The sequence below is a fragment of the Planococcus citri genome, chromosome 3, assembly GCF_950023065.1.
Source record: "Planococcus citri chromosome 3, ihPlaCitr1.1, whole genome shotgun sequence".
NCBI classification, from domain to species: domain Eukaryota; kingdom Metazoa; phylum Arthropoda; class Insecta; order Hemiptera; family Pseudococcidae; genus Planococcus; species Planococcus citri.
Window position 1 is genome coordinate 42105522 of NC_088679.1, and position 18958 is coordinate 42124479.

At 33.6% G+C, this 18958-nt stretch overlaps 2 protein-coding genes across 2 annotated transcripts; both read right to left on the bottom strand.

Moving 5' to 3' along the window:
* Positions 1 to 3802: 3802 nt before the first annotated feature.
* LOC135840748 (uncharacterized) lies at positions 3803 to 12966 on the bottom strand. Its single transcript, XM_065357413.1, has 35 exons — positions 12679 to 12966; positions 12518 to 12583; positions 12312 to 12443; positions 11730 to 11849; positions 11527 to 11577; positions 11385 to 11429; positions 11200 to 11268; positions 11051 to 11104; positions 10908 to 10973; positions 10713 to 10826; positions 10568 to 10627; positions 10364 to 10486; positions 10190 to 10255; positions 10034 to 10078; positions 9869 to 9913; positions 9570 to 9791; positions 9438 to 9497; positions 9237 to 9359; positions 9061 to 9147; positions 8903 to 8947; positions 8477 to 8521; positions 8303 to 8386; positions 8114 to 8209; positions 7879 to 8001; positions 7289 to 7351; positions 7149 to 7193; positions 7030 to 7077; positions 6863 to 6928; positions 6654 to 6737; positions 6477 to 6560; positions 6266 to 6358; positions 6131 to 6181; positions 5887 to 5973; positions 5015 to 5096; positions 3803 to 4922 (listed from the first exon to the last, which is right to left on the bottom strand). The coding sequence occupies exons 1-35, from the start codon at positions 12805 to 12807 to the stop codon at positions 4918 to 4920; spliced, it is 2778 nt and encodes a 925-aa protein (XP_065213485.1). The 5' UTR covers positions 12808 to 12966; the 3' UTR covers positions 3803 to 4917.
* Positions 12967 to 13955: 989 nt separating this feature from the next.
* On the bottom strand, positions 13956 to 17811 carry LOC135840773 (neuroendocrine convertase 1-like). Its single transcript, XM_065357447.1, has 12 exons — positions 17071 to 17811; positions 16832 to 16936; positions 16621 to 16752; positions 16390 to 16542; positions 16144 to 16309; positions 15883 to 16058; positions 15614 to 15808; positions 15413 to 15513; positions 15124 to 15342; positions 14492 to 14664; positions 14283 to 14416; positions 13956 to 14200 (listed from the first exon to the last, which is right to left on the bottom strand). Exons 1-12 carry the CDS (start codon positions 17260 to 17262, stop codon positions 14018 to 14020), a joined length of 1929 nt encoding a protein of 642 aa, XP_065213519.1. The 5' UTR covers positions 17263 to 17811; the 3' UTR covers positions 13956 to 14017.
* Positions 17812 to 18958: the final 1147 nt, after the last annotated feature.

Here is an 18958-nt window from a genome sequence, read left to right on the forward strand (position 1 = left end):
TTTGCTAGAAAATATCAGGTATTTATGTAGAGAAAAAAATGTCGAGCGTTCGTACATGGTGGTTCTGCTTGTGCAGTAGTCGATTGATAATTAAGTCATTTATAATAGTGTATACAGCAACATATGTCAGTTTGAAATATCGATTGTCGTAAAGAAACTCGTGTAAATTACAAAAGAATGTGAAAATGCAATCAAATTTTCAAATGCATTGGTAGAGCGGGCAAATAGCGGTTTTAAAAAGGAAAAAATTGGCACATCAATTTTTTCTTCGGGAATGTGTTCGGATGGACCCTCTGAACCACCAAAAAAAAGCCGACTCTCCTATCCCTGGAGGAAAATTTTTTAGGGGGCTGAAACCGGTTCCGATTCGCGTTTTTTGCGTTTTACTCCGTAAATATTGGGTTTTTGAGAAAAACTACCATGACGAAAAAGGTTTCCCTTTAAATTATCGACAATTTGATGCTATGCTCGATACCCATTGCTCAAGGGGGGTGTCCAAAAAAAGGGGTGGAAAGAGTAGGTGTTTCAAAAAAGGTCAGTCCAATAAATTAATCAAAATTACCACTTAAAATCATTCGTTTTGGCTCAAATTTTTTTTACAAAGTCTACTCACACAACTACTAATCAAACTATCATTGGTTTGTCTTCAACCCTCCTCGGGGGTTCGTGAGGGTTGCTTGATTTTTTAAGTAACACACTACTGAATCATATATTTGAAAAACAAATCTGGACGTGCGATATATCGAATAGTATGTTTTCGAGGTCGCTGAATACGAATATGAACTCATTTTTTGCATACAACCCCTCAAAGCCCCTCTGTGCCCCAAAATGGGGGTCAAAATTGTGAAAAATCGTGAAAAGTCGAGTGATATATCGAATGGTACGTTTTCGAGGTCGCCGAGTGCGAATATGAACTTATTTTTTGGGTCCCACTTCCCAATGTCCCTCTGTGCCCCAAAATGAGGGTGAAAATGTTGAAAAAACGTGAAAAGTCGAGTGATATATCGAATTGCATGTTTTAAAAGTCGCTGAGCACGAATATGGCCTTATTTTTTGGGCCCAACCCCGCACAGCTCCCAACTGCCCCAAAAAAGGCCAAAATTTTGAAAAAATGTGAAAAGTCGAGTGACATATTGAATGGTATGTTTTCGAAATCGCTGAGTACGAATATGAACTTTTTTTTTTGCCTACAGCCCCTCAAAGCCCCTCTGTGCCTCAAAATGAGGGTCAAAATTTTGATAACTCGTGAAAAGTCGACTGATATATCGATTTGTATGTTTTCGAGACACTGAACTGGAATATGCACTTTTTTCCTGCTCTACTTACGATCCCTCAAAATCCCCTTACGCCCCCTAAATAGGATAAAATTTCGAAAAGCCACTAAAAAACGTGTAATACGTCGAATAGTATGTTTTCAAGATCGCTGAATACGACTACAGACTCATTTTTATTATTTCACTCATTTTACTATTCAAACGTCCTATACAAACGCCACAAAATTATCCTCAATGTCTTTAGTAGGTAAGATGTGAATCTTCTTGTCTATCTCAGTGTTTTCATTTCGATTGTTTTCCTGTAAAGTTTTCGATTTCATTTTTTACAGTAGACTCCCAATTATCCGACTTTCAGGTTATCCGGTACGAATTTATCCGACTTACTTTTCGCATTATCCGACCCACCAAGGTCGGATAATCCAAAAAACATCTAATTTTTGATTTTGGAGTGTGAATAATAATGCAAGGATTCAGCATTTTGTATTCTAAACGGTGTTATTTTCCTTGAAATCGATCCAACTTATCTCCAAAAATTATAATTTGAGTCAGTATTTCATTGTCTTTAATGTACAAAAGTATACGTTATTTTTGTTTATTAGTTATTTTTTCGATTCTTTGTTCCTGTTTTGAGCCAAAACTTGATTTTCTGAATGAAAGCTTGTCGTCTCAAGCTTATGCACTTAATTTTTACGCTTAAAACATCAATTTTGGATTATCCGACTTTTTTGATATCCGACCCACCTTACACCCCCGATTAGGTCGGATAATCGGGAGTCTAATGTATTGGCTACCAATCGAAAACAAAATGAAATCATTTTTTTTTTGATGGAAGAAAACATCGAAAATTAGTAGTTCGTGGTTCATGTTTTTTTTTTAAAAAACATACCATTCGATATATCAGTCGACTTTTCACGAGTTATCAAAATTTTGACCCTCATTTTGAGGCACAGAGGGGCTTTGAGGGGCTGTAGGCAAAAAAAAGTTCATATTCGTACTCAGCGATTTCGAAAACATACCATTCAATATGTCACTCGACTTTTCACATTTTTTCAAAATTTTGGCCTTTTTTGGGGCAGTTGGGAGCTGTGCGGGGTTGGGCCCAAAAAATAAGGCCATATTCGTGCTCAGCGACTTTTAAAACATGCAATTCGATATATCACTCGACTTTTCACGATTTTTCACAATTTTGACCCCCATTTTGGGGCACAGAGGGGCTTTGAGGGGTTGTATGCAAAAAATGAGTTCATATTCGTATTCAGCGACCTCGAAAACATACTATTCGATATATCGCACGTCCAGATTTGTTTTTCAAATATATGATTCAGTAGTGTGTTACTTAAAAAATCAAGCAACCCTCACGAACCTCCGAGGAGGGTTGAAGACAAACCAATGATAGTTTGATTAGTAGTTGTGTGAGTAGACTTTGTAAAAAAAATTTGAGCCAAAACGAATGATTTTAAGTGGTAATTTTGATTAATTTATTGGACTGACCTTTTTTGAAACACCTACTCTTTCCACCCCTTTTTTTGGACACCCCCTTGAGCAATGGGTATCGAGCGTAGCATCAAATTGTCGAGAATTTAAAGGGGAACATTTTTCGTCATGGTAGTTTTTCTCAAAAACCCAATATTTACGGAGTAAAACGCAAAAAACGTGAATCGGAACCGGTTTCAGCCCCCTAAAAAATTTTCCTCCAGGGATAGGAGAGTCGGCTTTTTTTTGGTGGTTCAGAGGGTTCATCCGAACACATTCCCGAAGAAAAAATTGATGTGCCAATTTTTTCCTTTTTGCCGCTGCTTTTTTACGTTATTTTCCCGCTCTATGGGTTTAACGAGTTACGCTTGTTTTTTAGTGTGCGTAGTACATTATCATCACTCTCCGAATATTGAAAAAAAAATTCTCAAGGTGAAACGTTCTCAACAGGTGCGCAGAAATGAAGCTAAATTTTCACAGTGCATAAGGCATAATGAGAGGTTTGGAAAGCGAGCAATTCAAATTACGATTACCTTATACCTACTCAATTAGTTTTTTTCATTTTGAAAAATTAAATAAGTCATTTATTTATGAAGTTTTAATAGATAGGTACGATGTTTTAATATAATAATTCGTCGTAAACTTTTAATTACATATATTTCTTTTAGTTAAATTAAAGCGATCATTTTGTTTCAAATATTTTGAAAACAAATTTCAAACCATTTTTCCAAGTTGTGGAATACTTTGATAGAAATAATACTTGTACAATTTTTCATGTTCAACAAAAATGATATGAAATCTTCACTGGGGTGTGAATGGACGAGGGATTATAGTAAAATTGTTTCCAAATTTCTTACGCTTCCATAGAACCAGCCGAAGAAATCGTTGATATACCTCGGCTCTAACCACTGCTCGTAGTCACCAGGAACTCCTTAAATCGAAGAAGGTACCAGAAGCACACAAAGAAACAAAAATAATTTTATCACAGAAAATCTGTGCGTGAGCGGATTGGAACGGTCGACAGATTATGTGATTTTACAGAAAATTTTTATTGCTGTTATCTTAGTACGTTTTCTCTTCTACGTAGGTAATCAAGGTTCGTTTAAATTTTCTGTTAGGCAGGTGTTATTTATTTTTTGTAAAATTATGGGAACAATTTTCAGTAATTGAGAAGTTATTTGACAACGTGTTTGATAAATTCGAAAAAAAAAATGAAATTCACAACGTAAGGTTGATTACTTTGACCTTGTGATTTCTATCTCATGTATGTGCTGGTTTGTCTCAGTATTACTTGTATAGGTATGTGAAGGAGAGAAATGATTCCCTATCGAAATTTTTGTCATTATTGGCGAAATTGATTTATTAGTGACAATCCTGAAATTTGACGATAGGTAAGTTTGTAAAATAGGAAATAATCTAACAGCAAAAGATTTAGTATTCAGTTTTAATTTTTTTGAAATTGAAACTAAACGTGTTGAGTAGTTCCATTGCAAAGAATAGAAAATACTGATTGAGTAAAAGATATCTCAACTACCAGTGAAAACTTTGGGTCGTGACTTAAAAGCCATCTAGAAGCACACAACGCATAAAATATCAAAAGCTGAATTTTCTTTTTAGAATTTTAGAAGATTATTAAAAACTCAAAGTCTAATGAAAAATATCAAGATCATAGTCAAGTCGTTAGGCTGTAAGACTCCAGGGCATTTGAAACGGGAATTCATTTTTTTCTGCGACTATTTGATTGATTCGAGCATGGTTTTTGACTTCTCTGGATCCATACGTCTTTCAGCGACAAGTTCAATTAAAACATATTTTGTCGCTTCCATATTATGTACTTGAAAGTTGAAATCTGAAATTTCGTTTGGATCTAAATTTTGACGCTTTAGATTCACTAATGGCAATTTCGAGTCGTTCTTCAGACAATTTTCTTCAAAATTAGCTGTGTACAGTAAAATCTTGAATTTCAACAGGTTGCTACTGTTTTGATAAATTATGCTCAAAATGATTTAAAAGGTCCATGAGTAAGGTAAAAATATTCCTCGATGAGTTTAATCGTGTCATAATTAAATGTATTTAGGTATTGTGTTGTCAAAGCTAAACAAGTACAAATTCATGGTTCGGTAGGTACATTGTTTGAAATCCAAAATTTTTCTTCATGTGTGATCAATTATTAATCTGCAATATTAAGATACCATCGATAATATATGTATACTTAGGTAGGTATGTTTTCAGGTAATACGCAGAATCGTACAGAGTAACCTAGATACCTTTTGTTAGTTTTACTCCGAGGGAATTTTGTAAAAATATAAAATCCTCCATTTTCCTTCTTTCTTCTCCTCTAGTGTACCTCTGAACAAAACACAAATCATAATCAATTGATATTACGAAAGAAGTTTGGTGAAGACAGGAGCGAAAAAATCTTGATTTTTTCGAAAATGACACCTCTTTGAGGGTCCATTTCTCTCCTTCCGGGACACCTTCGGAACTAAAAATTTTTCTGAGTAACTTTCATTCTTTCAACTCAAAATAAAAGTCTGCTGAATTTGGTCAAAATCCACCAAATTGTTTGGTGTTTATTTTTTCACTTTTTGAGGCTAAATGAAAAGCTTTCTGTAATAATTTTGAGTTTTTATTGCCTTTTTTGGAAAGAAATTTCAGCTCGAACCTTTTGCGCTATGGCATCGATATGCCCATTTTTTCACATTTTTTCGTTTTGAATCCAAACATTTTCATTGTTTACATAAATTATTTCGACATATGTAATTCTTCTGCTCTTTACAGGCATACACTCCCTTCAATTTCAGTTTATCGAAACAATGTCATTGATGGCAGGTTTTCAAAACAAGACTGTTCATTTATTCCATAAAATTACGTAAGTGAATACTTCCTGATAAGGAATTCGTTTTCTAAATTTTCTTATTGCCAAAAATTATTTGAAGTGTGTTAGGTAGAGGTAGGTAAGGTACCTATGTCTTTGTTGCCCAATTTTTTCGAAGTCTCTAGTTTTCAAAAAACCCAAAATACATTTTCGTTGATATAGATATGTAGGTAGCAGGTATTAGGTAAGTAATGAAAAAGTCCTCTGAAAAGCAAACAAATAAACATCATATACTTAAGTACATGTAAATGTTGAAGTTACCTTTCCCGTTGCCGTGGAATCTGTTCTTAAGAGATATCTTTTAAACTCTCTCAGCATATCTATGACAAAATCTGTATCTTTTGTTATCTGCGAAACATATACGTTAATCGTAACGTTGATGGAGTTATCAAATATTTTCCAGTAGGTAGGTACTAATTAAATGTCTAAGGTACTGATGTTAGGATTTATTTTTTGCTAGTTTTGCAAATGTTTTGATTGGTTAAATACAATAATTGTTAGTTACCTTCGAGAGTATCCCATTCTCCAGAGTATCGAAATCCCTTCGGTAATTATCCTGTAATGAAATGAAAATGAACTGTAAAAATATTTGAGTAACTACTTAAATGATTGGTACTTATTGACATGGAAAATGACGTACAATTGTTGCTTTAGTTGTTTGCTTTAAATTTTCCGTATGCATTGCTGAAACAGGATCTTGATATGCTGCGTTCGAGATGTTATACGCGTAGTCCTATTTGATTGCACGTAAAATAATGAGAATTATTTATGAATACAAATGTATTTTTTAAAAAAAGAATGCTGGAAACATGTTTTTTTAAAATGTAGGTAGATATGTTTAGTTTTTGTACCTGCAGCGCGAAATGAGTTATCAACGTTTCAGTTTTATCAACTAACGGTAGATCTGCCAAAACATCATCATCGCTATTTTGCTGCTGTAATAAAAATTTGTTCGGTTAATTCAACGTGTTTTTTTTTTTTTTCATTAGGTATTTAGTTTATGAAATGAAAATTTTTGAATTTCTTACGGTCGTAACCGTATCATATCCTGGGTAATAATAACGGCTCGATTTGGTGATGGTCCGAGACCACGGCCACACTCTCCTCTCTTCCTAAAATACAATGATGATTAAGTATCATTAGCGGAGTTGAAAATATTATGCATTGGTATTATTTTACGTGAGACATGATAGATAAGCATATTTTAATGAAATTTAGAGGATGCGTAGTTTTCAACCTGAATTGTGGGATTTGGAGGGGGTGAAATTTTCTGGTAAGATTCGTTGGAAGGATATTCAAGTTCCTGAAAATAATGCGTATTATTTTGATGCATTACAAAATAGGAATGTAAACCTTTGCCAATAAATAGGTCATTGATTTTTTTTTTAAACATCTACTGCTCACTTTTCCAAATAAATCAAACACTCTTTTGGTAACAGGAGGTGCATTATCCTGAAATGGATTACATTTTGCGTTTATTAGTATAGGTCATTTGGTGATTATTTCGAAATTTTTTATCCTACTTCTTTTATTTTCTTGAAAACGGGATCGTAATTTGGATCTTGTTTCTGAAAAAAAGCGTCACAATGGTATGTAACATTTCATGAAGTAAATGCTAACATTTTTTTGTAGAGTTTGAATGAATAGTGTTAGATGTGCTTACAATGTTTTCACGAAGTCCATCAAACTTCGATTTTACTTTTGGATCAATAGAATCAGATAAATACTGTTGATGAAATACATACAATATTAGATAAGTATGCGTAGAAAGATATGAATATTACCTACTCAAATTTTCACTTACAAATTATTCAGTAAAAATGGTTTGTTGGGTGATCGTTTGGCACCTTTTTTTGAAAGTTTAATGGGGGTGTTTGCATTTTAAAACATTAATGAATCATATGCTCCCTACATGAGGTTTAACTTTCACAATTCCTCAGTTGGCTTTAGATTTTGATTAAGAATATTCCATAAAATCGACGAAATCAGTATGGGAACTCAGTTTCCATCCTTAAATGAAAATGGTCGTAGCATAGTTGGTTTTGTACTCAATAAAACCACCGTTTTCAAATTTTGCTCCCATGATCCATATTTTAGAGGTTTAAAAATCGTTCGATTTCACTTAGGTACTTACTTTTTCTATGTTTCGAAGAAAACTTTACGAAACACTCTCGAAAAAACATTTTTTTCATCTCCATACAATAGTAAAACATGAAATTATAGTCAAAAAATTTCTATGCCTACTGTACCTACCCATTTATCTATGAACTCGACTATTTTCCATCTCGATGGTTGGTCCAAATTCGGATTTTTCATTTTCATTTCTATATCTCTCAGAATAGGATCGAAATCAGTTTTCCAGATGGACAGATCGATCTATTAAAAAAAAAATGACACCCACAAATGTAGGTAGAGGTACTAGGTATTAGGTAAGTCTATGTAAATACTACATAAATGGTAAATAAAATAAGTGTTTTATGCAACAAACATTGAATACGTCTGGGGGCGTTGTATTGTCGACGGATGGTATGCTTGGGGCTTGAGGAGGATTTGATTCGTTATCATGTTTCTCTTCTTTTCCATCCTGTTTTTTTTTCATCACAAGCAAAAGTGTATCAAAATAAATTCATTTCACATTGTGAAGTTTTAAATTATAAAATTAATGGCTATGTATTACTTTGACGTTTTCACTCGATGATATTTGAGGGTCAATTTCTTCTTTCTTCGGCAATTTTACGATTTCATCTGGTTCTCTCGGTTGCTAGGGATCGTGCAGAAATCAACTTTTAGTTATTGTTTTACCTATACACGGATAGATTAGAAATTGTGTAAACCGAACGTGGAAACTTACATTTTTCAGTAATTTCTTGATTTCGTGAAAACGTGGATCTTTTTTCTGTAAATATTGTAGGAATTTTAATCACTAGAGAAGTGGTTTAAAAAATATCTAACATTTCTCCGCATGCTTCATGTAATGAATGTTACTGTACATATGTATGTACTTGCTTAATGAGTTGTTGCAATGAGAAGGAGAAATTTCGTAAACTTTTAACCAAAAAAAGAATTTTGCAGGTTTTCTCAGATATTCAATAAATTTTAAGAATATTTGACTTATTCTTTTAAAATTGAAAACGTTCTACGCTCCTCTCCTATCAAAGTTCCATATAGCTTGTGTTTGAATATTTGGACCAGCACGTAATGTAATTTATATGTAGGTGTAGTTTACATTATTATGTATGTACCTACCTACTACCCAATGATTGTTTCAAACGCTTACCGATTCAAAGCCTTCGAGGAGTTTCTTAAATTTAGGTTTTTCTCCCTGTTGGAAATAAACACAAAAATCTGATCAGTATGATTCGAAAAAAAGTTAAGCATGTTACATTTTGGGTAACGCAGCTCATGTGTCTTATTTGGATGAGTATTCGGACTCACAATCAGTATAATCAAGTTGATGATTTTCTCTTTATCTTCTTTGTCTTTTTTGTCATCATCCTTCCCATCATTTTCTATTTCTTTAAGCTTTATCAAAATAGAACTTTATTTAGTTAAGCTTATTTAAAACAACACTCATGTTGATATATCGTATTTGCCTGTAGGTAGGTACCTACCATCTTGTATAATTTGAGTATGATGTACCATCTGTATTCATCGTCCAAATCATCTCTGTCTATTTTTTTCTTAATTATATCCATGGTTTCATCTTTAGTTTTTCCATCAAGAATACGATCAGCCTAAATAGAAATGCAATGTACATATAAACCTTCAACTTTTCTTTTTAAAATTTCGAGGTAGGGAAATTTTGGGCTCACCTTCATCTCATCATCATCGTCAATGCAGCAAATATAAATATTTTTCTTTGATTTCGTGTCCTGAAATGAAAATTATTTACCAAGTGAACATGATAATTGTTTACGATTTTCATTTGTTTTTTGAATACCTACTCTTGTTTTCCAGACGTATGTTTTAACTTTACTTTTAGTCTTGCCAGTATTTTCTTTGCCACTATTATCTGTTACATCAGAATCAGAATCAGAGTCACTATCGTCATCATCGTCATCATCTTCATTGTTGATAATGAAACAGTCACGAGAAGGATGCTCTTCTATTTTCTCATCAGGGAGATTTTTTATGATGGTGATATATTTTTCATTTAATTTTGGTTTCTTTTAATTGAGAAAAACATTTCTTAGTCAGTTTTAATCATTAGAAAGTGATATCAATGAAACAAATGAGCGATTACTTTTTTGAATAATTCCCATATTTCATCAAAATCTTCATCTTTTTTCTGAAACAGAAATGTGCAAGAGTTAAGTACATTTGTAAAAATTATCAGATAATTTTTATTTTATGTACTTAGATGATTTTTTTTTTTTTTTGAATTTTCAAAAATAAAGATTATATTTACTGATTTGAAAATTTTAAATAGCTGATCGAATCGTTCATCGTCACCCTGTAAAGTAAAAGATTTTTTGCAGAAAATTCGTGTAGGTAATTTGTTATTATGTATACGTATTGTTGAAAATGAAGCAAATAGGTATCTACTGAGTAAGTGATTACTTACGATTTCAAAAATCAAGTTGATCAATTTCAACATAGTTTTGTCATTTTTGTGGTATAATTTATCAAACTGAAAAAAATTGAGTGCATGTCAACCTTAGACTCTAAAATGTCAACAGGTATCTTTGTAATAATACCGTTTTGTCAATCAGAAGAAAATATTTTGAAGTATAAATACCAAATCGTGTAATTTCAAGATGATATAGAACTTTTCTTCAGTGCCTAATGACTTCTCGCTTAAATAATTTTTAATTTTTAACATAATGTCATTTGTCGTGTTACCACCCAGCAACTCGTTCGCCTTGAAAATGATTAATCAATTTCTTGTTAAAAAGAATAGCCGAACCTACTTTTAGATAGAGCTAATGTTTATTTTACCTACCTTTTTCTTGTTGTCGTCATTAATTATGATATAATATAGATTTTTGCCCGAATTGCTTTTCTAAATGAAAAACAATGATTTTGTGAACACGATGATCTCAAATTTATAAAAACAATACGAAAAGAACTTGAATAGTTGTACAAACTTTTCCTCCAGGTAGACCAGCGACTGCCCCTAATACGTTTTGGTTGAGTGATCCGTTAGAAGAATAGAATGGAAATAGCATATTGAAAAGGCCTCCTCCTTGAACATTATTTCCCTGTACCGGAAAAAGACAGTCAAATTAACAACTTTGAAACGGTCTTGAATTAGGTACATACAGGTAATTAGGTAAACCTACCAATTGTGCGTTTCCCAAAATATTATTTCCTCCTAAGTGTAATCCGCCAGATAAGATTTTTTGAAGCTGGAAATTGTTGGTACAAAATTAAACTATTATTGAATTTTAACGAGTTAGTTTACTTTGCATGAAGATTTGCAAACCCAGCCAAAAAGTGCATAATAGAAAGAGAGCAATATGTTGTCGGTTTCGTTTGCCTAAAAATGTTTAAAAAAAAGAATTGAGAAGAACATTGTAAAGTACCTAACTTATCATCTATTTAAATAATATATTTGAGTTTGCAACAACATACGTTTCTTGTTCTTCGTGTTGACCCCAATGTGCCAATATCGAAAATATGCCATGTTTTATTGATGAGAACCTGGAATTTTCATAATAAATAGGCATTTGAGTTAGGTATGTATGTAGGTAACTAAGTGCACTATAATGAATGACGATTATGAGTTTAATGAATTAGTATTAAGTTGAAATTATTACTTTAGCTAGGTTGGTAGATGTATCTTTCATTGTTGTTTTCAAATCCTGTGATAAAATTTTATATTTAATCGCAAACATTGTAAAATGTTTCATTGCAAATAAGTGAACTTGAATTCAGTTCCAAATTATTACATTCTCATACCATTAATAATCCCATGCTGTTTTTCTTTTCCTCTTCGTTTGTTTCATTCGTCTGTAAATATTATTATTTGAAGGACATGGTTTCAAAATAAAACGGAAATAAAAATAAAATTGTATGTAATCGATTGTCTATTCCTATCAGGTACCTAATTCATGATTGTACGAAGTCAACTACTTCGTATTTTCCGTATATTATTCACTCACCTCCTGCTTCAAATGTTCCAGAAGGGTTTCAATTGGTTCGGGTTTTTCATTTGGCCCTACTTCATTGATAGGTATAACTCTGACGCTGCCATTCTCTTCTAATTTTGGCTGGTTTGGATTCTACATGGTTTTTAAAAAAAAATGAAAATTTTTATTGCATAGAAATAGTTAATTTTATGTCATGAGTGAATGCTAGATACGTTTTAATGGGGCCTAGAGAGATGATTTATTTTTAAAATGGGCTTTTAGTTTTGAACCAGTCCTCAATAAATCTTTAAAAACCATTTGCAAATAATTTTTTGGACCATTGTTTGTTAGGAATTAAAAATCGGACATTTTCGGTTTTTTTTTGGATTTTTTTGTCTGGAACTGGAATTGTTTTGGTCAGAGGCGTCTCTTCTCTTTTTAATACTTCTTAACAGTCGGTAGGATATTCAAGTACAACGGGAAAAATCGTATTTTCCAATTAACTACAGTTAATTAACTTCTGGTTTCAATCATAAAGTTTCAACATACAAATATTTTATGATTTTCGAAGCACTCTGTGTGTGGTTCTCGCGTGTTTTAAATGGTACGACTTACCTCGTCTTCCCATTGTTTAAGAAACTTTACTTCAGGTACAGGTGCATCTTTTGTTTTTGCCTTATCAGTGGGTTCGAATTTAGTAGAGTCATCTTTTGCAATGCCAATTTCTTCTATTGGTTTATTCGTACTCTAAAACCCAATGTTATTATTTGTCAGATGCACAACACACAAAAATAAAAGTTAAAATTCATAAATCAATATACTGATTCATTAGTATGCTGAAAATGCGAATCTGAATTGTGATTTTCTCCATTATTGTCCGCATTGCTCTAAAAATCAATCGCATGTAATTTACGAAGACTATTCATCTATTCGGCCGAGTAAAATAAATAGATTACAAACATTTATCAGCATCTACACTTACACTTCCATAATATAACCAGCCGAAGATATCGGTGATATCCCTCGGCTGTAACCACTGCTCGTTGTCTTCAGGAGCGCCTTCTATCAAAGAAGATACCAAAAACACAAAAAGAAAAAATAATAATTTCATTGCGGAAAATCTGTACCTACGTTAGAGGATTGGGAACGATTGGCAAATCGTGTAATTTTACAGCTAAAACATGTGCTGTTATCTACGTTCTCTGCTGTAATCAAGGTTCGTGTTAATTTTTTGTTTGGCAGGTGGTTTTTCTGAAAAATTATGGGAACAATTGTTCAGCAATTGAAAGGTTTTGACGACATGTTTGAAAAATTTGAAAAAATGAGAATGAAATTCACAATGTAAGGTTAATTATTTTGACCTTGTGATTTCCATTTTGTGTGAGTATGTGCTGGATTGCCTTAATAACACGAGTACCTACTCATAATGACGTAAATGTTGCAATAGGAACACATGTAAGGAGGGGTAAAATAATTATCAAAATTTTTGTCAAATTATCGCATTGGCAATATTTATTAGTGCCAATTCTGAAATTTAATAAAGGGTAGGTAGGCAAGTTTTAAAAATGTGCAACAAATTAGCAAAAGGTTTAGTAGTATACCTACTTATTTATTGTCTGATTAAGAAAGTTGAAGTCAAGTATTGAAATTATCTCCCCTTTATTCTTAATTTTGTATTTTGCCTCCAAGTGGATTTACATCTTCAACCTTTTTTTTTTCAAAAATTCTTTCCGCTCATTTATTCCAACCCAAACGTAGAGATATCATTTTTTCGCGAGCATCCCATAAAGTGTAGAAAATGTTTATACAATTTGACATCTATCAACACTACAAATGCATTTCACACTTATAGACAGGTGTGAAATATTGCCCTTGATGATACGTAATGTAACAGTGTAACATGAGTCCTTATTACTCTGTGCAAAAGTCATTACGATGTGAAGGAAAGAGATAAGCCTGCGAGTACGAGACAGGATTCAAAATTTATGGTATGTTGTACCCTTGGGGGGGGGAGAGAATGAAATTATCATGGATATTCAGTCTTCGATTTTAATGTTTGAGAAAGTGGGAAGAAAAACAAAGCATGGCTCATTCTAAAACTTAATATGAAATTTCTGACTTGGAATTTTCCTATTTGATTTTCCTTAAATACTAAAAGCTATGTTTTCACTTGCTTCGTGATTTCAATTTTTTATAAATAAATCCAGATTATGTGCATATTTTTCTGAAAAGATACCTTTCTTCAAATAATGAGACAGTTTTATTGAAATATTCATTTGATGAAGTTACAGGTATTTTAAAGTTATGAAATAATATCATGATCACGTCCTTTCTTCGACATCTTCGTATTCATCATCTACAACTTCTAATGGATCATCAATAGTTTGTGGTGGATTGAAGTTGGGATACGACCTGGGAGTCTTATAATGCTTCGGCATATTTTTTGTTCCATAAATAATGAGTGTTAAATCTAAAACTTTTCCTTCCGCACTACTGTGGCCTGTCTGAAAGAAATATGTAATTTTTGACATTTTTTTCCATCAAGGTGAACCCGAATAAAATAAATAAATAAAATAAATACGTTACTGGATTATAGACGTTTATGTGCCATTGGCCCGCGGGACTCTCGCCCCAAAAATGAACCGTATCAATAGTCCAGTCGAGCAAGCCATCTGGATTTGCGTCTAATTTTCGAGGCTCTATTAAATGCGATAATGTACCTGCAAATGAAATGAATTTTAGTTTTCATTGTAGAGGGGTTTCCAAGTTCATATTTCATTTGCTAAAATGTCAACCTTGTGGGGATATGAGATCTATTTTAAGATCTCCTCGTCTCGGGTATTCAATATTGACCGATAACTCTACGTTTTCTATGTACTTGATTTCCATTGGTAATCCTTCGCAACCTCTAGTTCTCACTGATACGTTGATTATTGATGAACGAGAAAATTTCTGATTGGCATTGTTCCTGAAAGTAATGTATTCTCAGTATTGTACTTATCATTCAGCAGAAATTGATAGAAATTTCGAGTCGTTATTGGTTTTGAAAAATATTGTTCTCAACTCTACGCAAAATTGTTACGATTACGATTAATTCGAATTTTTGTTGTGAGTGCTGAGTCTCATAACTTTTATTACCACTCATCTTTTTTTGGAACTTAAGTATCAAAAGCTAGAAAACCTCGTCCAAAAATCCGCTGAAGTCCCTAAAATTTTGAAACCACGTCAATTGAAGAGATAACCCGATTAAAATTTCAATATTTTTTCAAAAACCAATTTGGTATATTTTTAAATTTTGAAATCTATATTTGGCACTTACAATTTTTTTTAATGGCATGCGCGCACTTTTGGGTTTTCTCACCCAAAAGTAATCTCACGAAGGGAATCCTCCCTCCTACTAAGTACAGTAAATCAAAAAATCCCATACTTGAATCGGATCGGTATTACACAACCTGACATTGGAGGAACGCTTTCAAATTTTTGTGCCATTTTGACTATCTCTCCTGCGTTAGCTAATCCGAATCCAAATGTGTGATTCAACCATAATCCAGCAGCATTCCTTCTCCATCCAGGATTATTTTCCAATGGGTATACGTTGCCTGTCCAAATTAAGATATGGTGAAAATCACGCCAGTACAACTTGGGACTGTCGAAATGAAAAAATTCTTATTAAAAAATGTTCGTGAAATTAATACGTAGTGCTTTAATTTATTTACTTTGCCTCTACTGCTAGTGCAAGCACTCCAGAGACTGCTGGTGCAGCTGCAGAAGTGCCTGTGAAAGACTTGGTGCATTTTCCATTAATGTCTGTTGTAACCTGTAATGAAAATGTATTCGATAGGTATCTACTTTTTAAATATTTCATTCCGATAATTTATCATACATATTTTAGATGAAAAGTAGAATCAAATATTTACAAAATTTTCGCTATAAGAAGTAATCATCACGGCGCTACATCTTTCCGAATAATACGTTGCTTTTCCATCATCTCCCATTCCAGCCACGACAATAGTATAAATATTATTAGCCATCGAATCGTATCCACACATGTCTCCATTTTGTCTACCATTACCAGCAGCAAACACATATAAAGTTCCTCTACCCTGACGTCCCTGTAGTACATAGATATGAAAAATGAACAACAAAGCTTATTAGTGAACAAAAATCGGTCAAATTTTGAACCGACCTTCACAATGCCTTCTCTGAAAGCGCTTCTTTGAAAATGTTTCAAATATTCCAATGTTTTTCCATCGTCGTCAGGACCCCAAGAATTATTGCTGATGTGAACGTATTCGACTCTGTGCGATAAAGCTTTACCTTCCTGATCATCGGAACTGTTACCAAAACCATGTAAGCGAACAGCTGCAACATTTTTGTAGAAGGGTATTGCGTTTTGAAATATATTGGTAATAAACCAACTGATGATGGTGTGAATAGTATACATCACCTCCCCATTTGACGTGTGGAGCTATCCCGACTCCACAAATTTCATTATCGCCTTTGGCTGCAATAATTCCAGCACATTCGGTTCCGTGCCTGAAATACGTTCCCAATAAATGTTCGGGATCCGGAGTCGCATTGCCGTCGATTAAATCTTTGCCAAGTTGTGCAACCTGGCAATAAAATATTAAAAATTGAATTGAATAATGTCTTGGTAAAAAGCGTGAAAGTAGGTAGGTATATAAGTAGGTACATAATTATGATTCAGATCTGGATGCTTAGTTTCCACTCCGTCGTCAATCACCATAACGAAGACACCTTTCCCGTAAATACCCATTGATTCCCAAACACTGACAACATTTAGATCTGCAATCGGTTGTTTGGCATTCGGTGCTCTACAGTCGTGCTAAATACCAGTTACAATTAAGCGTATAAATGGTGATCAATTTCAAATTTGAGTCGAGCGATTTCAAATAATTCTCACCATGTAGTACATGTCTTCATACAATCGATCGTTCACTGGTTTTTTTAGAGAACACATTGGATTTTCTATTTGTTTGGGACAAGAGCATCGAACTTTCGAACTTGTGACTGTAATTTGTTGCGTCCAAAGTATCTTGAGGGTTATACATAATTAAAATCGTTAATCGTCCATCTTACAGAATGTTTACCAATATCTACTTGAATCAACGTACTTCTTTGTGCATGTATAGTTTCAAATTCATGATATCAGTTTCATATTTAACTTTCTTTGGATGTTTATTATGTTGAAAAAGAAATAATCCCGGAAAATTTTCAATCTGTGATCATTGTGTTGAAAATTGGAGAAAAAATACGTGATAAAAGAAAACAAATAATGAAGAAACAGAATACATTATAAGATTGAAAATACAGTTGTATGTTTCAGAATGACGTAGATAGATACAATTCTTACCTCTTCCAATATTGTAAAGTTTTCCTTCTCGGCTATAACTTTAGCTATTTCGCTGGTTTTATTTCCTCCAGAAATTTTTACCAACCAAGTATTCGTATAATGTTTGATTCCATATTTAATTACACCATTTCGACAATACGACTCATTGAATAAAACAACAACCGAGAGCAAAATAATTATTTTAAGATGCATTTTACCGCTTTTTGTTTATGGTAGGGATCTTCTCAAAATTTGGATACGATTGGCGCACCATGTGAAGTTGTTATAAAACGTGAGCGATTACGAATGTTGCTTTGAAGTTGAAATTTTTGAAGAGCATTAGTCAATTCTAATAGCAAAAAACAAGTGTTTTGTAATTTTAGAATTTTTAGTTTTCGTTCGCCTACTCTTCAACGAAATGGATACCTTACCTACCTTTTCAACTTGATTAATAATTTCAAGAAAAAAAGTTTTTACTATGTACTTCTTCGAGAATATGAAGCGTGTTTTATTTCATTTATTTTATGGGGTTGATCTTACTTACTGGTTCAAATACATATGAGGGGATACATGTGCTCATCTCTTGGTGTTTTTATAATACGTACTTTTGCGCCTTCAATTTCAAATCTAGGCAAAATATGAACATTATACTTTTTTTCGTAGAGTATTCAAAATTTAACAAGTTGATTTAGTACATACATTTTTAGGCCAGTCGGTATAGCACTTTTTGGAGGCAAACCCGAACAAAATTGCCACAAAAGATTTTTTTGCTTTGAAAGGTCTAGGATGGTGTCCTAAACAAAATATCCGGAGCCGCCCCCGATCCACCCGGTGCGTCCCCCCCTACAGTGGATTTTAGCCCCCCAAAACACGTTTTTTGCCATTTTCTCCCCCGCGTTGCATTTTAGCGACAAATGAGGTTGGATACAAGAATCTACGTCAAATTTCCGATCTAATGATGTATCAACTTTCCTTGTACGTTCAAGGGGGGTGGAACTACAGCCATTCAAAAAAGGGGGGTTTCCTGAAAAATACATAAAGGCTATAGGCGTCTAAGAGGGGTGAAATGGTCTCCGAAAGCGTTCGAGTTGATATTAGCATGGAAGGTGAGTACCATTGAGACACTTCCGCACGAAAAATTTCAGATCAACACCCCCTCCCCTTTTTGAGGAACCCCCCTTTTCTGAAATTTCAATAACACTTTTCTCAGCCCCATTTCAACCGATTTTGAAAATTTTTCAGTATGTTGTGAACATCCTTAGGAGGTACCCTCACAAAAATTTTCAGCCACCTCCCCTCATATTTACCCCTCAAAATGGAGTAAAAATGTGTCGCAAGGGGGTTGGGATAAAATGGGAATTTTGGGGGAAATAACTAAGTACCAATGAATAGGATGTCGTTTTCTTATGATTCGATACCGCTGAGCACGAATATGACGTCAGATTTTTTGCTACACTCATCTAGCCCTCTCCAGAGCGCTTGGCCCCCTCAAATTTGACTATAGTTATAAAGCATAAAATAAGTTTAAAACGCCATTTTGAGGGGTAAATATGAGGGGAGGTGGCTGAAAATTTTTGTGAGGGTACCTCCTAAGGATGTTCACAACATACTGAAAAATTTTCAAAATCGGTTGAAATGGGGCTGAGAAAAGTGTTATTGAAATTTCAGAAAAGGGGGGTTCCTCAAAAAGGGGAGGGGGTGTTGATCTGAAATTTTTCGTGCGGAAGTGTCTCAATGGTACTCACCTTCCATGCTTTTATCAACTCGAACGCTTTCGGAGACCATTTCACCCCTCTTAGACGCCTATAGCCTTTATGTATTTTTCAGGAAACCCCCCCTTTTTTGAATGGCTGTAGTTCCACCCCCCTTGAACGTACGAGGAAAGTTGATACATCATTAGATCGGAAAT

Excerpts from the sequence above, each read along its gene's own strand:
- LOC135840773 (XM_065357447.1), bottom strand. The coding sequence starts at position 17,262 with ATGCATCTTAAAATAATTATTTTGCTCTCGGTTGTTGTTTTATTCAAT. Across the intron at positions 16,059-16,143 it reads TCCACACGTCAAATGGGGAG|CTGTTCGCTTACATGGTTTT; the intron begins GTGATGTATACT and ends AAAATGTTGCAG. Across the intron at positions 14,417-14,491 it reads AGATCTCATATCCCCACAAG|GTACATTATCGCATTTAATA; the intron begins GTTGACATTTTA and ends TTTCATTTGCAG.
- LOC135840748 (XM_065357413.1), bottom strand. The coding sequence starts at position 12,807 with ATGAAATTATTATTTTTTCTTTTTGTGTTTTTGGTATCTTCTTTGATA. Across the intron at positions 9,914-10,033 it reads TATTTAAAATTTTCAAATCA|AAAAAAGATGAAGATTTTGA; the intron begins GTAAATATAATC and ends TTTCTGTTTCAG. Across the intron at positions 9,498-9,569 it reads CATACGTCTGGAAAACAAGA|GACACGAAATCAAAGAAAAA; the intron begins GTAGGTATTCAA and ends TTTTCATTTCAG.